Here is an 18,556-nt window from a genome sequence, read left to right as displayed (position 1 = left end):
CCCAATGACACCCAGCAGGACTAGAACTCACTGTCTCCTGGTGATTGGCCCAATGTCACCTAGCAGGACAGAACTCACCGGCTCCTGGTGATTGGCTAATGGCAGGACTAGAACTCACTGTCTCCTGGTGATTGGCCCAATGTCACCCAGCAGGACTACAACTCACCGTCTCCTGGTGATTGGCCCAATGTCACCCAGCAGGACTAGAACTCACTGTCTCCTGGTGATTGGCCCAATGTCACCCAGCAGGACTACAACTCACCGTCTCCTGGTGATTGGCCCAATGTCACCCAGCAGGACTACAACTCACCGTCTCCTGGTGATTGGCCCAATGTCACCCAGCTGTCTTTCATACCAAAGGTGGGACTAGAACTCACTGTCTCCTGGTGATTGGCCCAATGACACCCAGCAGGACTAGAACTCACTGTCTCCTGGTGATTGGCCCAATGACACCCAGCAGGACTACAACTCACTGTCTCCTGGTGATTGGCCCAATGTCACCCAGCAGGACTACAACTCACCGTCTCCTGGTGATTGGCCCAATGTCACCCAGCTGTCTTTCATGCCAAAGGTGGGACTAGAACTCACTGTCTCCTGGTGATTGGCCCAATGTCACCCAGCTGGCTTTCATGGCTAAGGCGGGACTAGAACTCACAGTCTCCTGGTGATTGGCCCAATGTCACCCAGTTGTCTTTCATGCCTAAGGCGGGACTAGAACTCACAGTCTCCTGGTGATTGGCCCAATGTCACCCAGCAGGACTAGAACTCACAGTCTCCTGGTAATTGGCCCAATGACACCCAGCAGGACTAGAACTCACTGTCTCCTGGTGATTGGCCCAATGTCACCCAGCAGGACTAGAACTCACAGTCTCCTGGTGATTGGCCCAATGTCACCCAGCTGGCTTTCATGGCTAAGGCGGGACTAGAACTCACTGTCTCCTGGTGATTGGCCCAATGACACCCAGCAGGACTAGAACTCACCGTCTCCTGGTGATTGGCCCAATGTCACCCAGCAGGACTAGAACTCACTGTCTCCTGGTGATTGGCCCAATGTCACCCAGCAGGACTACAACTCACCGTCTCCTGGTGATTGGCCCAATGTCACCCAGCTGTCTTTCATACCAAAGGTGGGACTAGAACTCACTGTCTCCTGGTGATTGGCCCAATGACACCTAGCAGGACTAGAACTCACCGTCTCCTGGTGATTGGCCCAATGACACCCAGCAGGACTACAACTCACTGTCTCCTGGTGATTGGCCCAATGTCACCCAGCAGGACTACAACTCACCGTCTCCTGGTGATTGGCCCAATGTCACCCAGCTGTCTTTCATGCCAAAGGTGGGACTAGAACTCACTGTCTCCCTGGTGATTGGCCCAATGTCACCCAGCAGGACTAGAACTCACTGTCTCCTGGTGATTGGCCCAATGACACCCAGCAGGACTAGAACTCACTGTCTCCTGGTGATTGGCCCAATGTCACCCAGCAGGACTACAACTCACCGTCTCCTGGTGATTGGCCCAATGTCACCCAGCAGGACTACAACTCACCGTCTCCTGGTGATTGGCCCAATGTCACCCAGCTGTCTTTCATGCCAAAGGTGGGACTAGAACTCACTGTCTCCTGGTGATTGGCCCAATGTCACCCAGCAGGACTAGAACTCACAGTCTCCTGGTGATTGGCCCAATGTCACCCAGCAGGACTACAACTCACCGTCTCCTGGTGATTGGCCCAATGTCACCCAGCAGGACTAGAACTCACCGTCTCCTGGTGATTGGCCCAATGTCACCCAGCAGGACTAGAACTCACTGTCTCCTGGTGATTGGCCCAATGTCACCCAGCAGGACTAGAACTCACCGTCTCCTGGTGATTGGCCCAATGACACCCAGCAGGACTACAACTCACTGTCTCCTGGTGATTGGCCCAATGTCACCCAGCAGGACTAGAACTCACAGTCTCCTGGTGATTGGCCCAATGTCACCCAGCAGGACTACAACTCACCGTCTCCTGGTGATTGGCCCAATGACACCCAGCAGGACTAGAACTCACTGTCTCCTGGTGATTGGCCCAATGTCACCCAGCAGGACTACAACTCAAAGTCTCCTGGTGATTGGCCCAATGTCACCCAGCTGTCTTTCATGCCTAAGGTGGGACTAGAACTCACGTCTCCTGGTGATTGGCCCAATGTCACCCAGCAGGACTAGAACTCACAGTCTCCTGGTGATTGGCCCAATGTCACCCAGCTGTCTTTCATGCCTAAGGCGGTACTAGAACTCACCGTCTCCTGGTGATTGGCCCAATGTCACCCAGCTGTCTTTCATGCCAAAGGTGGGACTAGAACTCACTGTCTCCTGGTGATTGGCCCAATGACACCCAGCAGGACTAGAACTCACTGTCTCCTGGTGATTGGCCCAATGACACCTAGCAGGACTAGAACTCACCGTCTCCTGGTGATTGGCCCAATGACACCCAGCAGGACTACAACTCACTGTCTCCTGGTGATTGGCCCAACGTCACCCAGCAGGACTAGAACTCACAGTCTCCTGGTGATTGGCCCAATGTCACCCAGCTGTCTTTCATGCCTAAGGTGGGACTAGAACTCACCGTCTCCTGGTGATTGGCCCAATGTCACCCAGCAGGACTAGAACTCACAGTCTCCTGGTGATTGGCCCAATGTCACCCAGCAGGACTACAACTCACCGTCTCCTGGTGATTGGCCCAATGTCACCCAGCTGTCTTTCATGCCTAAGGCGGTACTAGAACTCACTGTCTCCTGGTGATTGGCCCAAAGTCACACAGCCGTCTTTCATGTCTAGAACCAGAACTTACAGTCTCCTGATTTCAAGCGTAATGCTTTAACCACTAGACCAAACTGTCTAGTGTTGGGCTACAGTCGCAGTGTTTCTATCTATGCTGGCAATCTTAGCATTGGATTGTAATTGTATAAACTAAGCAATTCTATAAGGAGCCCCTGTGATGCAGTGGTGAGAGTGCAGTACTGCAAACTGCTTCTGCTGCAGCCAGCTGCCTACAATTTGGCAGTTCAAATCCCACCAGTCAACCTCAGCCTTCCCTCCTTCCGAGGTGGGTCAAATGAGGACCCAGATTGTTGGGGGGCAAGAGGCTGACTCTGTAAACTGCTTAGAGAGGGTGGGTTCCTTCCTTCCTTCCTTCCTTCCTTCCTTCCTTCCTTCCTTCCTTCCTCCCTCCTTCCCTTCCTTCCTTCCTTCCTTCCTTCCTTCCTTCCTTCCTTCCTCCCTCCCTCCCCCTCCCTCCCTCCCTCCTCCCTTCCTTCCTTCCTTCCTTCCTTCCTTCCTTCCTTCCTTCCTTCCTTCCTTCCTTCCTTCCTTCCTTCCTTCCTTCCTTCCAAAGGCTGACTCAGCCCTCCTTCGAGGTGGGTCAAATGAGGACCAGATTGTTGGGGGCAAGAGGCTGACTCTGTAAAACCGCTTAGAGAGGGCTGGGAAAGCACCATGAGCGGTATATAAGTCAATGCTATAAGTTCTTCCTTCCTTCCTTCCTTCCTTCCTTCCTTCCTTCCTTCCTTCCTTCCTTCTTCCTTCCTTCCTTCCTTCCTTCCTTCCTTTCTACCCTCCCTCCCTTTCTACCCTCCCTCCCTTTCTACTCCTCCCTTTCTACCCTCCCTCCCCTCCTCCTTCCTTCCTTCCTTCCTTCCTTCCTTCCTTTCTACCCTCCCTCCCTTTCTACCTCCCTTTCTACCCTCCCTTTCTACCCTCCCTCCCTCCCTCCTTCCTTCCTTCCTTCCTTCCTTCCAAAAGGCTGACTCAGCCATCCTTCCGAGGTGGGTCAAATGAGGACCCAGATGGTTTCAGGGGCGAGGCTGACTCTGTAAACCGAACTTAGAGAGGGCTGGAAAGCACTATAAAGCAGTATATAAGTCTAAGTGCTATTGACAGCCTTACAAGGTACCTAGTTGGGAAGACATTTGTAAAGTTCCAACTTTTGTGAAATCACACAACATTGCTAGGGCACTTTGAGGGCATTTTTCCTTTCTAACGCCTGGGACAATCCTCTTAAAAGAGCCAAATAATAATTTTTAAAAGCGCATTATTTTCCATACTTAAAAGACACAATCACAGCAGGACAACGCACGGACTCGCCCCCCAAAACCGGCCTGCGTGTGTTGCAAAATTGGGACTGAAAAAGATTCTTTTGGAATCAACAACCAGACCTGATATCAAGAGCCTGAAAGCCACCCCCAGCCAGCCCCAATTGGCCCCATTCACACAACTCATGAAAACCTGCTTGCCAAAACTACCAGTGTTCCAGCTGTCCTCCAAAAACCAGGCACAGAGTTTGCCCAATAAATTAAGGTTAAGCTAACAATCACCACCAAGGTTAAAAAGCACTTTTGCAAATAAACCACAACCAGGATGAAGGCCCATCCAGGGTAAGCAAGCTTGTGAATGCAGCTGCAGGCAACTTAGTTAAGGATGCTGTGGGAACAAAGCCCTCCCTCTCTCTCTCTCTCTCTACCTCTCTCCCTCCCTCTCTCTCCCTCCCTCTCTCTCCCTCCCTCCCTCTCCCTCCCTCCCTCTCTCTGTCTCTCCCTCTCCCTCTTCTTCCCTCCCTCCCTCTCCCTCCCTCCCCTCTCTACCTCTCTCCCACCCCTCTCTCTCTCCCTCCCTCTCCCTCCCTCCCTCTCTGTCTCTCCCTCTCCCTCTTCTTCCCTCCCTCCCTCTCTCCCTCCCTCCCTCTCTCCCTCTCTCCCTCCCTCCTCTCTCTCCCTCCCTCTTCTCTCTCCCTCCCTCCCTCCCTCTCTCCCCCTCTCTCTCCCTCCCTCCTCCCCCCTCTCCCTCTCCCTCCCTCCCTCTCTCTCTCTCTCCTTCCCTCCTCTCTCTCTACCTCCCTCCCTCTCTCCCCCTCCTCTCTCCCTCTCCCTCCTCCCTCCCCTCTTCCAATGTTAGCAGTCTTCCAATATTTGAGGGGCTGCCTCAGAGAGGAGGAAGGGGTCAAACTATTTTCCAAAAGGCCAGACAAATAATAATGGATGGAAACTGAACAAGGAGAGATTCAACCTGGAAATAAGGAGAAACTTTTTGACGGTGAGAACCATCAACCCATGGAACAGAAGTTGCCTTCGGAAGTTGTGGGAACTTCATCCCTGGAGGCTTTCAAAAAGAGACTGGACTGCCATTGGTCAGAAATGGTGTAGGGTCACCTGCTTGGGCGGGGGTTGGACTAGATGATCTGCAAGGTCCCTTCCAACTCTGATTATCTGTAATCTGTTAAGTTGTTGGAGCGTCATCACTTGAGGCTTTCAAGAAGAGACTGGAGTGGCCTCTGTCAGAAATGGTGTAGGGTCTCCTGCTTTGGGGGGGGGTTGGACTAGATGACCCACCAGGTCCCTGCCAACTCTGTTAATCTCTTAAATCTCGTTTTTGTAGACTGCGAACTTTGAATTGATCCTGGTCTCTACCAGAGGAACCAAGACACAGGGGAGGAATCTCAGCCTTTCTCTCACCCTCCCTTCTCCTCCACCCCTTCCCCTCAGGAGGGGAACAAGACCGGTTGTGTGTGTCCACACAACCCCTTTCCCTCCCTTTTAAAAAGACTCCCCCAGCCCCTGAGCCACCAACGACCAACCAGATGGACTGACCCTGCAGTCCTTTCTCCAGACTTTATGGGCAGGCAGTGGCTTCCTTCGGGCCTCGTCCTGCGTGTTGTGTGAATGCACACGTTCCCAGCAAGGGCTCCTGTGCCAGCTGTTCACCTCTCTTTTCTAGCCTCCTCCTGAAACGGGACACTTTCCAAGATTAACCCACCTCCTCCTCCTCCTCCTTTAATTAAAGCCAAAGAGCAGAGCCCCGACGCTGTTCTGATTTATTCTCCCTTCTCTTTGCTTTGTCCCGATTCGCCCCCAAAAGACCTATCGCGGGAGGCCGCTCAACTCATTCCTTGAGCCCGATGCGCCTTGTAGTTCGTCGGGGAGAGATTGACGGCTCCCCACCCCCCACCCCAAGGCTCCCCGGGGCTCGGAGGCGACGTAAGCTTCAACCCCTCCTCCCCCACACACCCACCCCCCGCCCTGAGATGTTCTCCCGTCCTTCAGGGCTGAGTTCCCACCAGGTCCCTCCCCATCCCAGCAAAGGATCCCGCGCGGGCTACGGAGTGTCGCATTGACCTTTTCGCGCCGCCGCTACGATCCCGGAGGGATTTTCCCCGGACGGGCGATTTATAACCTGAAGTTGTGTGTGTGTGTGGAAGAGCCTCTCCAGTACACATTGCAGGAAGGGTGGGGGGAGGAGAAAGGTTGTTCATTTTGGAAGCCCCCATCCCATCAAGAGAAACCGGGACCCAATCCCCCTCCTCTTCCTCCCTCCTCTCCCTTCTCCTCCTCCTCCCTCCTCCTCCTCCTCCTCCTCCTCCTGCTCCCCCTCTTCTCCTCCTTTCCTTCCTCCTCTCCCTCCTCCTCTGCACCTCTTCCTCTCCTCCTCCCTCCTCCTCCTCTCCTCCTCCCCTCTCCCTCCTCCTTTCCCTCCTCCTCCCCCTCCTCCCCTTCATCTTCCTCCCCTCCTCTCCCTCCTCCTCCTCTTCTCGCACCTCTTCTTCCTTCCCTCCCTCCTCCTCCCTCCTCCTCCCTCCTCCTCTCCCTCTTCCTCCTCCTCTCCTCCTCCTGAGCCAAGAGAAACAGAGGGAACCCCCGCCCCGACTTTCACCAGCAAACGCAACACGACCGGCTTTCTCTAGTCCATAACCTTCCCGACGACCCCCTCCCACCTCCATCCCACTTTTACCGGTCCCCCTTCCCCCGCCCACCGAACCCCTCTCCCAACCCCCAACCCCCCGCAACGAGCGTCCTGAAGGCGCCGGCCTCTGCTTACCGTCTTTCGGGCCGGGGTCTCCGGCTCTCGCGGATCCCGCCCACCCGGGGTAGGAAGTTTCCCGCGGAGGATAAGGCGGCGGGGTGACGGACCCGACCCGGCTTGGAAGACGGCGTCCGCTTTGACCTTCTTGACCAAGAAAGAGCGAGGCATGGCGAGGCGAAGAGCGCTGGCCGAGCCCGGTCCGTTTCAGCACTTCGGACAGCTCCGCAGCGGCTGCCCGAGTGGGCGGGGCGGGAGGGGAGGCGAGCGGGGGCGGGGGGAGGAAAGGAGGAGAAGGGGAGGGGCCGAAAGGAAAGTGGAGGAAGGGGGAGAGGGCGCAGGCTGCGGGGAATCGCTGAGGTCAGCAACACGCTCCGGCTCTTCCTTCGCTCCACCTCCCTCCCTCTCTCTCCTTTGGCAGCGAGCGGGGGGGGGGCTTCGGCCCCTTTCATCCATCAAGGCTCCCCAGGATTTGCGGGGAGGGAGGGGAGAGGAAGGAAGGAGAAGAAGGAGGGAGGGGAGGCCCCTGCTGAGCCGGAGGAGGACGGGGCGCCGGCGTGGGGGATGGGGAGGATGGAGTGGAGAGGAAACCTGCAGCGGCGGCGGGGGGGGCGTGAAAAGCGAAAGGGTGAAAGTGACAGAGCGGAAAAAAAGAGAGAGAAGAGGAGAATATTGGTTCGGCAGGAGGGAGGGAGGGAGGGGAGTGTTCCCCAGCCCATCTGTTTAACACTGCGGCGCCCACCCGCAGAGTCCCACAACGCTCGCCTCGGGGCGGGCGGCGAGGCCAGGGTCCCAAGTTAGCTACGCTTGCTTTATCGTCTCCCCTCTCCCCCCTCCCCCAAACGCCCCCCACCCACGGAAGAATCCACGCATGGCCAGCACATGGCAAGGACCCTCGGCTCCGGGGCTTGGAATAAGGCCGAGGGAAGGAAGGAAGGAAGGAAGGAAGGAAGGAAGGAAGGAAGGAAGGAAGGAAGGAAGGAAGGGACCACCGACCCTCCCAATACGTCCCTCTGCTCCCCTTCTTCTCTGCTCAGGACCCCAGAGGAGGTGGGGTCCCCCATTGGCAGCTATTCCGCACTCCTCTTCACCCCAAATTCCTCCGCCTCCCAGCATCCCGCCCTCCTTCGGGGGGGGGGGGTCGTCTTTTCCCTCCCAGAGAAGAGACGATTAACTCTCGCGCCCTCCCCTTCTTTGGGTCCAGCCAAAGGCAAGAACAATGGAGACACGTGTCTGAGGACGACGGGGAGGGCGGAGGGGCGCGCGGGGGAGGAGAGGAAGAGAATGGGGAAGGGGGAAGGGGGTCTCCTTTTCCTCGTTCCCTTGCATCCTCCCTCCTTCCTCCTTCCCTCGCCCCTCCTTGCTTTGTCTCGAAGGCAAAGCTCCCCACGGTTTAAGACCGGAAGTGGGTAGGGAATTCTTGAACCTGATGTTAGAGGGTGGGCTACTTCCTCCGAGGGGGTTCAAAAGACTCTAGGTGACATTTGGAGAGGCAGGAGGAGGAGGAGGAGAAGGGGAAAAGGCTGTGGCTTTGGGTGTGTGTGTGTCTTTAGTTTACCCCAGAGGTGTTCAACTTTAAGACCTGTGGACTTCAACTCCCAGAATTCCCCACAGCCAGCCATTCTGGGGGTTGAAGTCCACAAGTCTTAAAGTGGCCAAGGCTGGACATCCTTGGCTTATTATCCCTTTATGGGGGAGCTCTCTGGGGTTGAGCTGAGTTGTGACATCAGCAATCCAGCTCATATTCCTCGTTAGGATACAAACATGGTTTACGGCGCCTTTTTCTCTGTAATTGTTTTCTTTTTTTAAACCCACAAATGCCTTAAGAATTTTCTCCCTTTATCTTCAGTTTCCTCACCCAGCGTTGGTTCACGCTTGCAAGTTTAAGAGGGGGTGGACGGATAGCAGTCTTCCAATATTTGAGGGGCTGCCCCAAAGAAGAGGGGAGTCAAGCTATTCCCCGAAGCCCCTGAAGGCAGGACAAGAAGCAACGGGTGGAAACTCGTCAAGGAGAGAAGCAAGTTAAAATGAAGGAGAAATTTCCTGACAGTGAGAATAATAATAATCAGTGGGACAACTTGCCTCCAGAAGTTGTGAATTCTCCAACACGGAAAATATTTAAGAAGAGTTTGGATAACCGTTTGTCTGAAGGGTTTCCTGCCCAGGCAGGGGGTTGGACTAAAAGACCCCCAAGGTCCCTCCCAGCTCTGCTATTCTATTCTATTCTATTCTATTCTTATTTTCTATTCTGTTCTTATTATATATTCTATTCATATTATCTATTCTATTCTGTTGTTCTATTCTTTATTTGCTATCCTAGTCTATTCCTATTATCTATTCTATTCTATTCTATTCTATTCTATTCTATTTTTATTTTCTATTCTATTTTTATTTTCTCTTCTCTTCTTATTATATATTCTATTCTGTTCTATTCTATTCTTTTGTTCTATTCTTTATTTGCTATTCTAGTCTATTCCTATTATCTATTCTATTCTATTCTTATTTTCTATTCTATTCTTATTTTCTATTCTATTCTGTTCTATTCTATTCTTTTGTTCTATTCTTTATTTGCTATTCTAGTCTATTCCTATTATCTATTCTATTCTATTATTTTCTATTCTATTATTTTCTATTCTATTCTTATTTTCTATTCTATTCATATTATCTATTCTATTCTATTCTTTTGTTCTATTCTTTATTTGCTATTCTAGTCTATTCCTATTATCTATTCTATTCTTATTTTCTATTCTATTCTATTCTTTTGTTCTATTTATTTGCTATTCTATTCTATTATATATTCTATTCCTATTATATATTCTATTCTATTCTAACTCCCAGAATTCCCCAGGTAGCATGCGTGCCAGCTGGGGAATCCTGGGAACTAATTCTGGGAACTAACCTAATTCAATACATCGTCCTTCCCACACTTAGCTAAGGATTCAACACCAATGGCAAAAGGAGGAAATACTGCACCCTTTCCCAGAGATATTAATCCCGGGGAGATTTGGAGAGGTTTTTTTTCCCCCTCTTCCCAGGGGAGCAGCAAGGGGTCTGCAATCAACCTCCCCTCATAAAGGGGAGTCACTGTCAAACCCAGGGGGGAGGAGTTTTGCAAATGCAGCGCTGTTTCTTTAAGAATGTTTTCAGCACTAGAGTGGGATGCCCAGCTTGAGGTACGATGGAGCTATCGACCCTTTCTTGAGAAGTCCACAAAGCTTTGGGAAAAGGGGAAGGAAGGAAAGGAAGAGGGTGAGCTGGAAGAGCTCCGTTCTAGGGGTGATGGGGATACTGGTGCAAGGCCTCAGATGATGGCAGCTGACACTGGCTTCGTACCACACCATCCATAAATCAGTGCAAAGAGTGGACTTTCTCATCATCAAGCTCAAATCATGGGAAAGACAAGACAGGAGAGGAGAGGGCAGGAGAGAAGGAAGGAGGAAACATCAAATAAGAAGGAAGGAGGAGAAGAGAGAGGAGGAGAGGATGGAAGAGAAGATAGAAGGAAATATCAAATGAGAAGAGAAGAAAGACGGAAATAGCAAATAAGGAAGGTGGAGAGAGGAGGAGAGGAGAGAAGAGAAGAGAAGATAGAAGGAAATAGGAAATAAGGAGAAGAGAGAAGGAAACATCAAATAAGGAAGGAGAGGAGGAGAGGAGAGAGGAGGAGAGGAGGGAAAAGATAGAAGGAAATATCAAATGAGAAGAGAAGAAAGAAGGAAATACCAAATAAGGAAGGAGGAGAGGAGAAGAGAAGAGAAGAGGAGAAGAGAAGAGAAGATAGAAGGAAATAGCAAATGAGGAGGAGAAGAGAGAAGGAAACATCAAATAAGGAAGGAGAGGAGGAGAGGAGAGGAGAGAGGAGGAGAGGAGGGAAAAGATAGAAGGAAATATCAAATGAGAAGAGAAGAGAAGAAAGAAGGAAATACCAAATAAGGAAGGAGGAGAGGAGAAGAGAAGAGAAGATAGAAGGAAATAGCAAATAAGGAGGAGAAGAGAAGAGAGAAGGAAATAGTAACTAAGAAGGCAGGGGAAGAGAAGAGGAGAGAAGAAAGAAGGAAACATCAAATAAGGAAGGAGGAGAAGAGAGGAGGAGAGGAGGGAAGAGAAGATAGAAGGAAATATCAAATGAGAAGAGAAGAAAGAAGGAAATATCAAATAAGAAGGGAGGAGGAGAGGAGAGAAGAGAGAAGAGAAGACAGAAGGAAATATCAAATAAGGAGAAGAAAAGAGAAGAGAGAAGGATATTAAAATATTACTTCCATACTTAAAAGATGCACACAGGATATTAAAATAGGGCACCAGTGGACCCTAGAAGTGGGGGGGCACACTTTAAGAAAGGATGGAAATCTTCTCAGGTAGGTCCCTCTTAACTGGGCTGTTAGCTTCTCCTATTCTCCTTCCTTCCTTTTCTTCCTTCCTTCCTTCCTTCCTTCCTTCCTTCCTTCCTTCCTTCCTTCCTTCCTTCCTTCCTTGCTTCCTTCCTTTTCCTGAAGGTTTTTAAGAAGAGATTGGACAACCGGTTTGTCTGAAATGGTATATAGGATTTCCTGCCTAACCAGGGGGTTGGACTAGAAGACCTCCAAGGTCCCTTCCAACTGTGTTATTCCACTATTCTTTTTCCTCCCACCCTCCCTCTCTCTCCCTTCCTTCTCTTCCTCCCTCCCTCCCTCCCTTCTCCAATACTGGAGGTTTTTAAAGAAGAGATTGGACAAATCCATTTGTCCGAAATGGTATCTATAGGGTCATTTCCTGCTTGAGCAGAGGGTTGGACTTGATGACCTCCAAGGCGCCTATCCACTCGGTTCTTCTGTAAGACGCAAGCGCAGCTGCCGCTCGGCGGCTTGGACGGCCCCAGCGGTCAACTTCACGGACAATTCCCGCCCCCCCTTTGCAAGACATAAGTTTTTTTTTAAAAAAAAAAAAGACGCACACCACCCCCACTCGCCCCTCCAAACGTGATGGATGGATTTGAGGATTTATCGACTGCCTTCCGAACCAGAAGCCTCAACCCCCCGCACCCGCCCCCGTGCTCCTTTGTCAGAATCAGGTGTGAAACCGACACCAAGGAAATGGGGGGCAGTTGGGGTGGGGGGCGTGGGGGCGTCTCCCCCTTCCACTTCCTCCTCTCTTCGGACCCTATCAAATCTCCATCCCCGCGAGTGGAAGGAACCCTTTTCAAATGGGTGTGTGTGTGTGTGTGTGTTTTGACAAGCGGCGCATCTGGGTCCAAAATGAACTTTTTGCACACTTCTTTATGCCGCCCCCTCCCCACTTTCCCCCTCCCCCTCCTCCCCCCCCTCCCAGCCCCGTCCCCGTCGCACACGCCTCTCCCCCCTCCCGCCCCCACCCCCACGAGCAGCTGGATGTGACACCCGGGTCCCTTTCTCCGGGCAATTAATCTTCGCACCTCGGGCGGGCTATTGTGCCAGGCTCGCGTGGGGGTCTCCGCCGGGCCTGTGCCTGGTGATAAGATGCGCGGAGGGGGGTGTGGGGGGGGAGAGACAAACGGCCAACGGGGAGGGGCGAGATAGGTTCTTTGTTGAAGGGGGAGTTCCGAGGACGAGGAGAGCTTCCTTCCCTCCCCCTTCTGCACGCATCCCGGGCAGCCCCCCTTCCTCCCCCCCCCCCGTCTTTTGCCTTCCTTCCATCTGTTTGCGCAGGCAACTCCCCCAGGACGGGAGAGGGAAGGGAGGAGAGGAAGAGAAGCCGTCGGTGGCTTTGGCTGGCTGCTTGGAAATCTTCCTTTCTTCATCCATTCCTCCTCCGTCCTTCCATCCATTCATCCGTCTTCCTGCTGTCTTCCTCCTTCCTGCTTTCCATCTTGTTTGCATCTTCCTCCCTCCCTCCCTTCCTTCTTTCCTTCCATCTATCCATCCATCTTCCTTCAATCTTCCTTCCTTCCATCCTTCCTTCTTCCTTTCTTTCCTTCCCTCCTTCCTGCCTTCCTTCCTTCCTTCCATCCATTGATCCATCCATCTTCGTTCAATCTTCATTCAATCTTCCTTCCTTCCTTCTATCCATTGTCCTTCAATCTTCCTTCCATCCATCCATCCATTGATCCATCCATCTTCGTTCAATCTTCATTCAATCTTCCTTCCTTCCTTCTATCCATTGTCCTTCAATCTTCCTTCCTTCCTTCCATCCATCCATCCATCCATCCATCCATCCATCCATTGTCCTTCAGTCTTCCTTCTTTCCATCCATCCATCCATCTTCCTTCAATCTTCCTTCCTTCTATCCATTGTCCTTCAATCTTCCTTCCTTCCTTCCATCCATCCATTCATTGTCCTTCAGTCTTCCTTCTTTCCATCCATCCATCCATCTTCGTTCAATCTTCATTCTATCTTCCTTCCTTCCTTCCTTCCTTCCTTCCTTCCTTCCTTCCTTCCTTCCCTCCCTCCCTCCCTCCCTCCCTCCCTCCTTCCTTCCTTCTATCCATCATCCTTCAATCTTCCTTCTTTCCATCCATCCATCTTCTTTCAATCTTCCTTCCATCCTTCCTTCTTCCTTTCTTTCCTTCCATCCTTCCTGCCTTCCTTCCATCCATCCATCCATTGATCCACCCATCTTTGTTCAATCTTCATTCAATCTTCCTTCCTTCTATCCATCATCCTTCAATCTTCCTTCTTTCCATCCATCCATCCATCCATCTTCCTTCAATCTTCCTTCCTTCTATCCATTGTCCTTCAATCTTCCTTCCTTCCTTCCATCCATCCATTCATTGTCCTTCAGTCTTCCTTCTTTCCATCCATCCATCCATCTTCGTTCAATCTTCATTCTATCCTCCTTCCTTCCTTCCTTCCTTCCTTCCTTCCTTCCTTCCTTCCTTCCTTCCTTCCTTCCTTCCTTCCTTCCTTCCTTCCCTCCCTCCTTCCTTCCTTCCTTCTATCCATCATCCTTCAATCTTCCTTCTTTCCATCCATCCATCTTCTTTCAATCTTCCTTCCTTCCTTCCATCCTTCCTTTCTTTCCTTCCATCCATCCATCCATTGATCCACCCATCTTTGTTCAATCTTCATTCAATCTTCCTTCCTTCTATCCATCATCCTTCAATCTTCCTTCTTTCCATCCATCCATCCATCCATCCATCCATCCATCCATCTTCCTTCAATCTTCCTTCCTTCCTTCCATCTTTCTTCCTCCCTTTTTCCCATCTCTCCTTCCTTCCTTCCTTCTTTCCCGAGAGAGAGAGAGAGAGAGAGATGGACAGACAGAGAAAAAGTCAGAGAGAAACAGTGAGAGACAGAGAGGTAGATAGACAGAGAAGAGAGAGCTACAACCAGTGGTGGGATTCAAATATTTTTACTACCGGTTTTGTGGGCGTGACTTAGTGGGCACGGTGTGGCTTAGTGGGCTTGGTGGGCGTGGCAGGGGAAGGTTACTGCAAAATCCCCCTTCCCTCTCCACCCCACTAACCTGCTTTCCAGCTCCGTTCTCCTGTGCAGGGCAACCAAAGGAGACCCAGCCGATCAGCTGGGACTTGAGAGGCGAAGAATAGATGGGGTTGGCGGGGCCAGTCAGAGGTGGGATTGGCCGGTTCTCCGAACTACTCAAAATTTCTGCTACCGGTTCTCCAGAACTGGTCAGAACCTGCTGAATTCACCACCTCTGGATACAACATAGATAGCAATAGACTTATATAACATTTCACGGTGCATTTACAGCCCTCTCTAAGCGGTTTACAGAGTCAGCCTCCAACAATCCGGGTCCTCGTTTTACTGACCTCGGAAGGACGGCAGGCTGAGTCAACCTTGAGCCCGGTGAGATTCGAACTGCTGGCAGCGGGCAGAGTTTGTCTGCAATACTGCTTGCCTTGTAACCACTGCGCCACCAATGGCTCCTTAAGTTGGTTTGATTGATTTTATGATCTGCTTTTTGTTTTTGTTTGCCATGGTTATTAATTGCTACAGTTGTTAAGTGAACCACACAGACATTAAGTGAATCCGTTTTCTCTCGCTGTCTTTATCGTCCGTTGGGAAAGTTGCCAATAGGAATCGCGTGACTCCCAGAACGTGGCAACTGTCCTAGGATACAATGGCACCCGCCAAGCACTCAAAATCTGAACCCCAAAATAGTGAGGAGGCTAAAGGCTGAGTGTGAGCATCGGTCCTAAGTCCCCATAGGTTGAAGGTCTTGGATGCCCAGGGGTGGCTGTGGCTCTGTGCACGTGGGTGTGTGACACAAAAGGGTAGGGATGGAAGAGAATATTTGAAGCTCAAGGTTGAACTGTGGAGTCTTTTATCACTCGGAGCTGGGTGGTTTTTCTTGCAGACGTTTCAGTAACCCAACTAGGTAACATCTTCAGTGCTAGAAGGAAGAGAGGTTGGCAGAGGGGAGGAGAAGAGGAGGAAGGAGGAGGAGGAGGAGAGGAAAGAGGAGGAGGAGGAGACAGGAGGAGAAGGAGGAGGAGGAGAGGAAGGAGGAGAAGGAGGAGAGGAAGGAGGAGGAGGTGGAGGAGAGGAGGAAGAAGGAGAGGGAGGAGGAAGAGGAAGATGAGGGGGGAGGAAGAGAGGAAGGAGGAGGAGGGGGAGAGGAAGGAGGAGGAGGTGGAGGAGAGGAAAGAGGAGGAGGAGAGGAAAGAGGAGGAGGAGGAGGAGGAGGAGGAGGAGGAGAGGAACAAGGATAGGGAGGAGGAGGAGAGGAAAGAGGAGGAGAGGAGGAGGTGGAGGAGAGGAGGAAGAAGGAGAGGGAGGAGGAGGGGGAGGAAGATGAGGGGGAGGAAGAGAGGAAGGAGGAGGAGGAAAGGGGAGAGGAGAAGGAGGAAGAGGAGAGGAAGAAGGAGGGAGGAGGAGAGGAAGAAGGAGGAGGAGGAGGAGAGGAAGGAGGAGGAGGAAGATGAGGGGGGAAGAAGAGAGGAAGGAAGAGAGGGAGGAGGAAAGGAAGAAGAGGAAGGAGGAAGAGAGGAGGAGGAGGAGGAGAGGAAGAAGAAGGAGGAGGAGAGGAAGGAGGAGAAGGGGAGAGGAGGAGGAGGAAGAGGAGCAGAGGAAGAAGGAGGAGGAAGAGGAAGAAGGAGAAGAGGGAAAGGAGGAGGAGGAGAGGAAGGAGGAGGAATCAGGAGAGCTGTAACTTATGGAGAGCTCAGTGTTGTAAATTCCTTTGCGCTCTCTAAACTTGGCCCTTTTCCTGCAGACGTCTCATTACCCAACCAGGGAACCTCATCAGCGCTATACCTCCTCCGGGCTTAAAAAAAACAAACCCATACAGCGAGTCCACATCCAATCAAAAGGGCCCTTAAACCAAAACCCTTGCAAAAATACCACCAGGGACACCCCCCCGCCCCCAGTCCTGGAAAAGGATCTCGGCTGGGCAGCCAGGGTGTGTCTAACCACTAGACTCGAGATTCCTGCGCCAGGCCGGGAATGAAAACGGAGACTCGCCTCTAGACCTGGGATTGTCTGGACTTAGAGGGCTGGAGAAGCTTGCAAGAGAAACCAAGCGCCCCCGCCCCCACCCCCGCCACTCACGAGGGAGGCCGGTGCTGAAGTTCGGGGGGTCGCAACCCCTTTGGCAAATCGGACCCAGCTTGGCACGTCCCAGGCCAGCTGCAGCCAGGGAGAAGCGGCGGTGTCCCCCCTCCCCGCCCAGCGAGAGCAGGATTCGCTTTGCATCTCAATGGCGCCTTCTGCTGCCAGACAAAAGGCGCCCCCAAATGGGGGTTTGATTAGCTCGGGGAGTTAATTATCCCCGGCCCATGTGCCTCCAAAGACCTCCAGGGCTCTCTGCCTTCCTGCTCGAGGGCGGCCCCTGGTGGCCAGAGGTAGAATAGCACCCACCACTGGGCTGGGAAAGGGCCAAGTACTAGGCAGGTGGGTGAAAAGGGGGGACTTTGGACCTCAGAAGTGTATTTTATTTTATTTTATTTTATTTTTGTATTTTATTGTATTGTATTTTATTCATTTTATTTTATTACTTTATTATTATTATATTTTATTGTACTTTATTTTTTTATTTTATTACTTTATTTTATTATATTTTATTGTACTTTATTTTTTTTATTTTATTGTACTTTATTTTTATTTTATTTTATTTTATTATTTTATTCATTTTATTATTTTATTGTATTGTATTTTATTCATTTCATTTTATTATTTTATTTTATTATATATTATTTTATTTTATTTTATTTTATTTTATTTTATTGTATTTTATTGTATTTTATTGTATTTTATTCATTTTATTTTATTACTTTATTATATTTTATTGTATTTTATTTTATTTTATTTTTTATTTTATTTTATTTTATTTTATTCATTTTATTTTATTTTATTATTGTATTTTATTGTATTGTATTTTGTTCATTTCATTTTATTACTTTATTTTATGATATTTTACTGTACTTTATTTTTTAATTTTATTTCATTTTTTATTTTATTCATTTTATTATTTTATTCATTTTATTTTATTTTATTATTTTATTGTATTGTATTGTATTCATTTTATTTTATTATTTTATTTTATTATATTTTATTGTATTGTATTTTTTTATTTTATTTTATTATTGTATTGTATTGTATTTGCCAATCATTTACAAGATAATAGGTATAAGTATAAACATGAGTCTGAATACAGGAAATAGGTACGAATGAATGGGGACAATAGGACAGCGATGGTGCACACCCCTTACAGACCTCTTGGGAATGGGGTGAGGTCAATAGTGGATGGTTTGAGGTTAAAGGAGTGAGGGGGTTAGAGCAGGATCCCCAACCTTTTCGACGCCGCGGCCCGGTTCCGACATCAGCTGGGCGCCCATGACCGGTACCGGCGTCAACTGGGCGCCGCCATCTTTTTATGACGAAAAGGCGCTTCCGGTGACGTCACCGAGCGCTGTTCGTCATATAAAAGATGGCGGCGCCAGCGCTTCTGGTGAGCTTTTTCGGGTAGAAATGGCTTTCTACCCGAAAAGCTCACCGAGCGTTGGCGCCATCATCTTTTATGACGAAACACCGCTCGTGAGCTTTCTACCCGGAAAAGCTCACCAGAAGCGCTTTTTACCAAAAAGATGGCGGCGCCCAGCAACCAGCGGCCCGGTAAGGGTTGTTCGCGGCCGGTACCGGTCCGCGGACCGGCGGTTGGGGACCCCTGGGTTAGAGGATGTAACTACAGAGTCAGGTAGGGCATTCCAGGCATTGACCACTCAGTTGCTGAAGTCGTACTTTCTGCAATAGAGTTTGAAGGGTTTACCTTGAGTTTGTATCTGTTGTGTGCTCTTGTGTTGTTGCGGTTGAAGCTGAAGTTGTCATTGACGGGTAGGACACTGTGGCAGATAATTTTGTGTGCTAAGCTTGTTTAACTAACTGTAGGCGGTGTAGTTCTAGGTTGTCCAAGCCCAAAATTTCAAGCCTGGTGATATAGGATATTCTGTTGCGAGCAGAGGAGTGTAGTAACTCTTCTCGTGAAATACTTCTGGACTCGCTCAATTGTATTAATGTCCGATATACAGTGTGGATTTCAGACTGATGAGCTGTATTTGAGTATTGGTCTAGCAAAGGTTTTGTATGCCCTGGTTAGCAATTCAATATTTCCACAGGAGAGGTTTTGTAAGATTAGATTTACAACTCTTTTGGCAATGCTGTTGCACTGAGCTCTGGCACTTCGGTTGTTAGATATGAGTACTCTAAGATCCTTGACAGATGGAAGGTCGTTTATGAGGCTTAGCTTGTATTTGGTGTACTTATTATTTTTCCCCCCCAATGTGTAGGACAGAGCATTTGTTGGTCGAGATTTGGAGTTG

At 50.2% G+C, this 18,556-nt stretch overlaps 1 protein-coding gene across 1 annotated transcript in view; it reads right to left on the bottom strand.

The window, feature by feature from the left end:
* Positions 1–17,749, bottom strand: part of SCRT2 (scratch family transcriptional repressor 2) — a 37,438-nt gene extending 19,689 nt beyond the window's left edge. Inside the window, exons 1-2 of the mRNA XM_087959026.1 lie at positions 17,734–17,749; positions 6,844–7,059 (exon numbers count right to left, since the gene is read on the bottom strand). Coding sequence (XP_087815152.1) covers positions 6,844–7,059; positions 17,734–17,749 — 232 coding nt within the window. The remainder of the gene's footprint in view (positions 1–6,843; positions 7,060–17,733) is intronic.
* Between the last annotated feature and the right edge of the window lie 807 nt (positions 17,750–18,556).

Source organism: Notechis scutatus, chromosome 3, assembly GCF_049901735.1.
Source record: "Notechis scutatus isolate UNSWTSFEM ecotype Mainland chromosome 3, rNotScu1.2, whole genome shotgun sequence".
Classification (NCBI taxonomy): Eukaryota; Metazoa; Chordata; class Lepidosauria; order Squamata; family Elapidae; genus Notechis; species Notechis scutatus.
The sequence above is the reverse complement of the archived record's forward strand: the minus strand, read 5'-3'. Positions and strand labels throughout refer to the sequence as shown.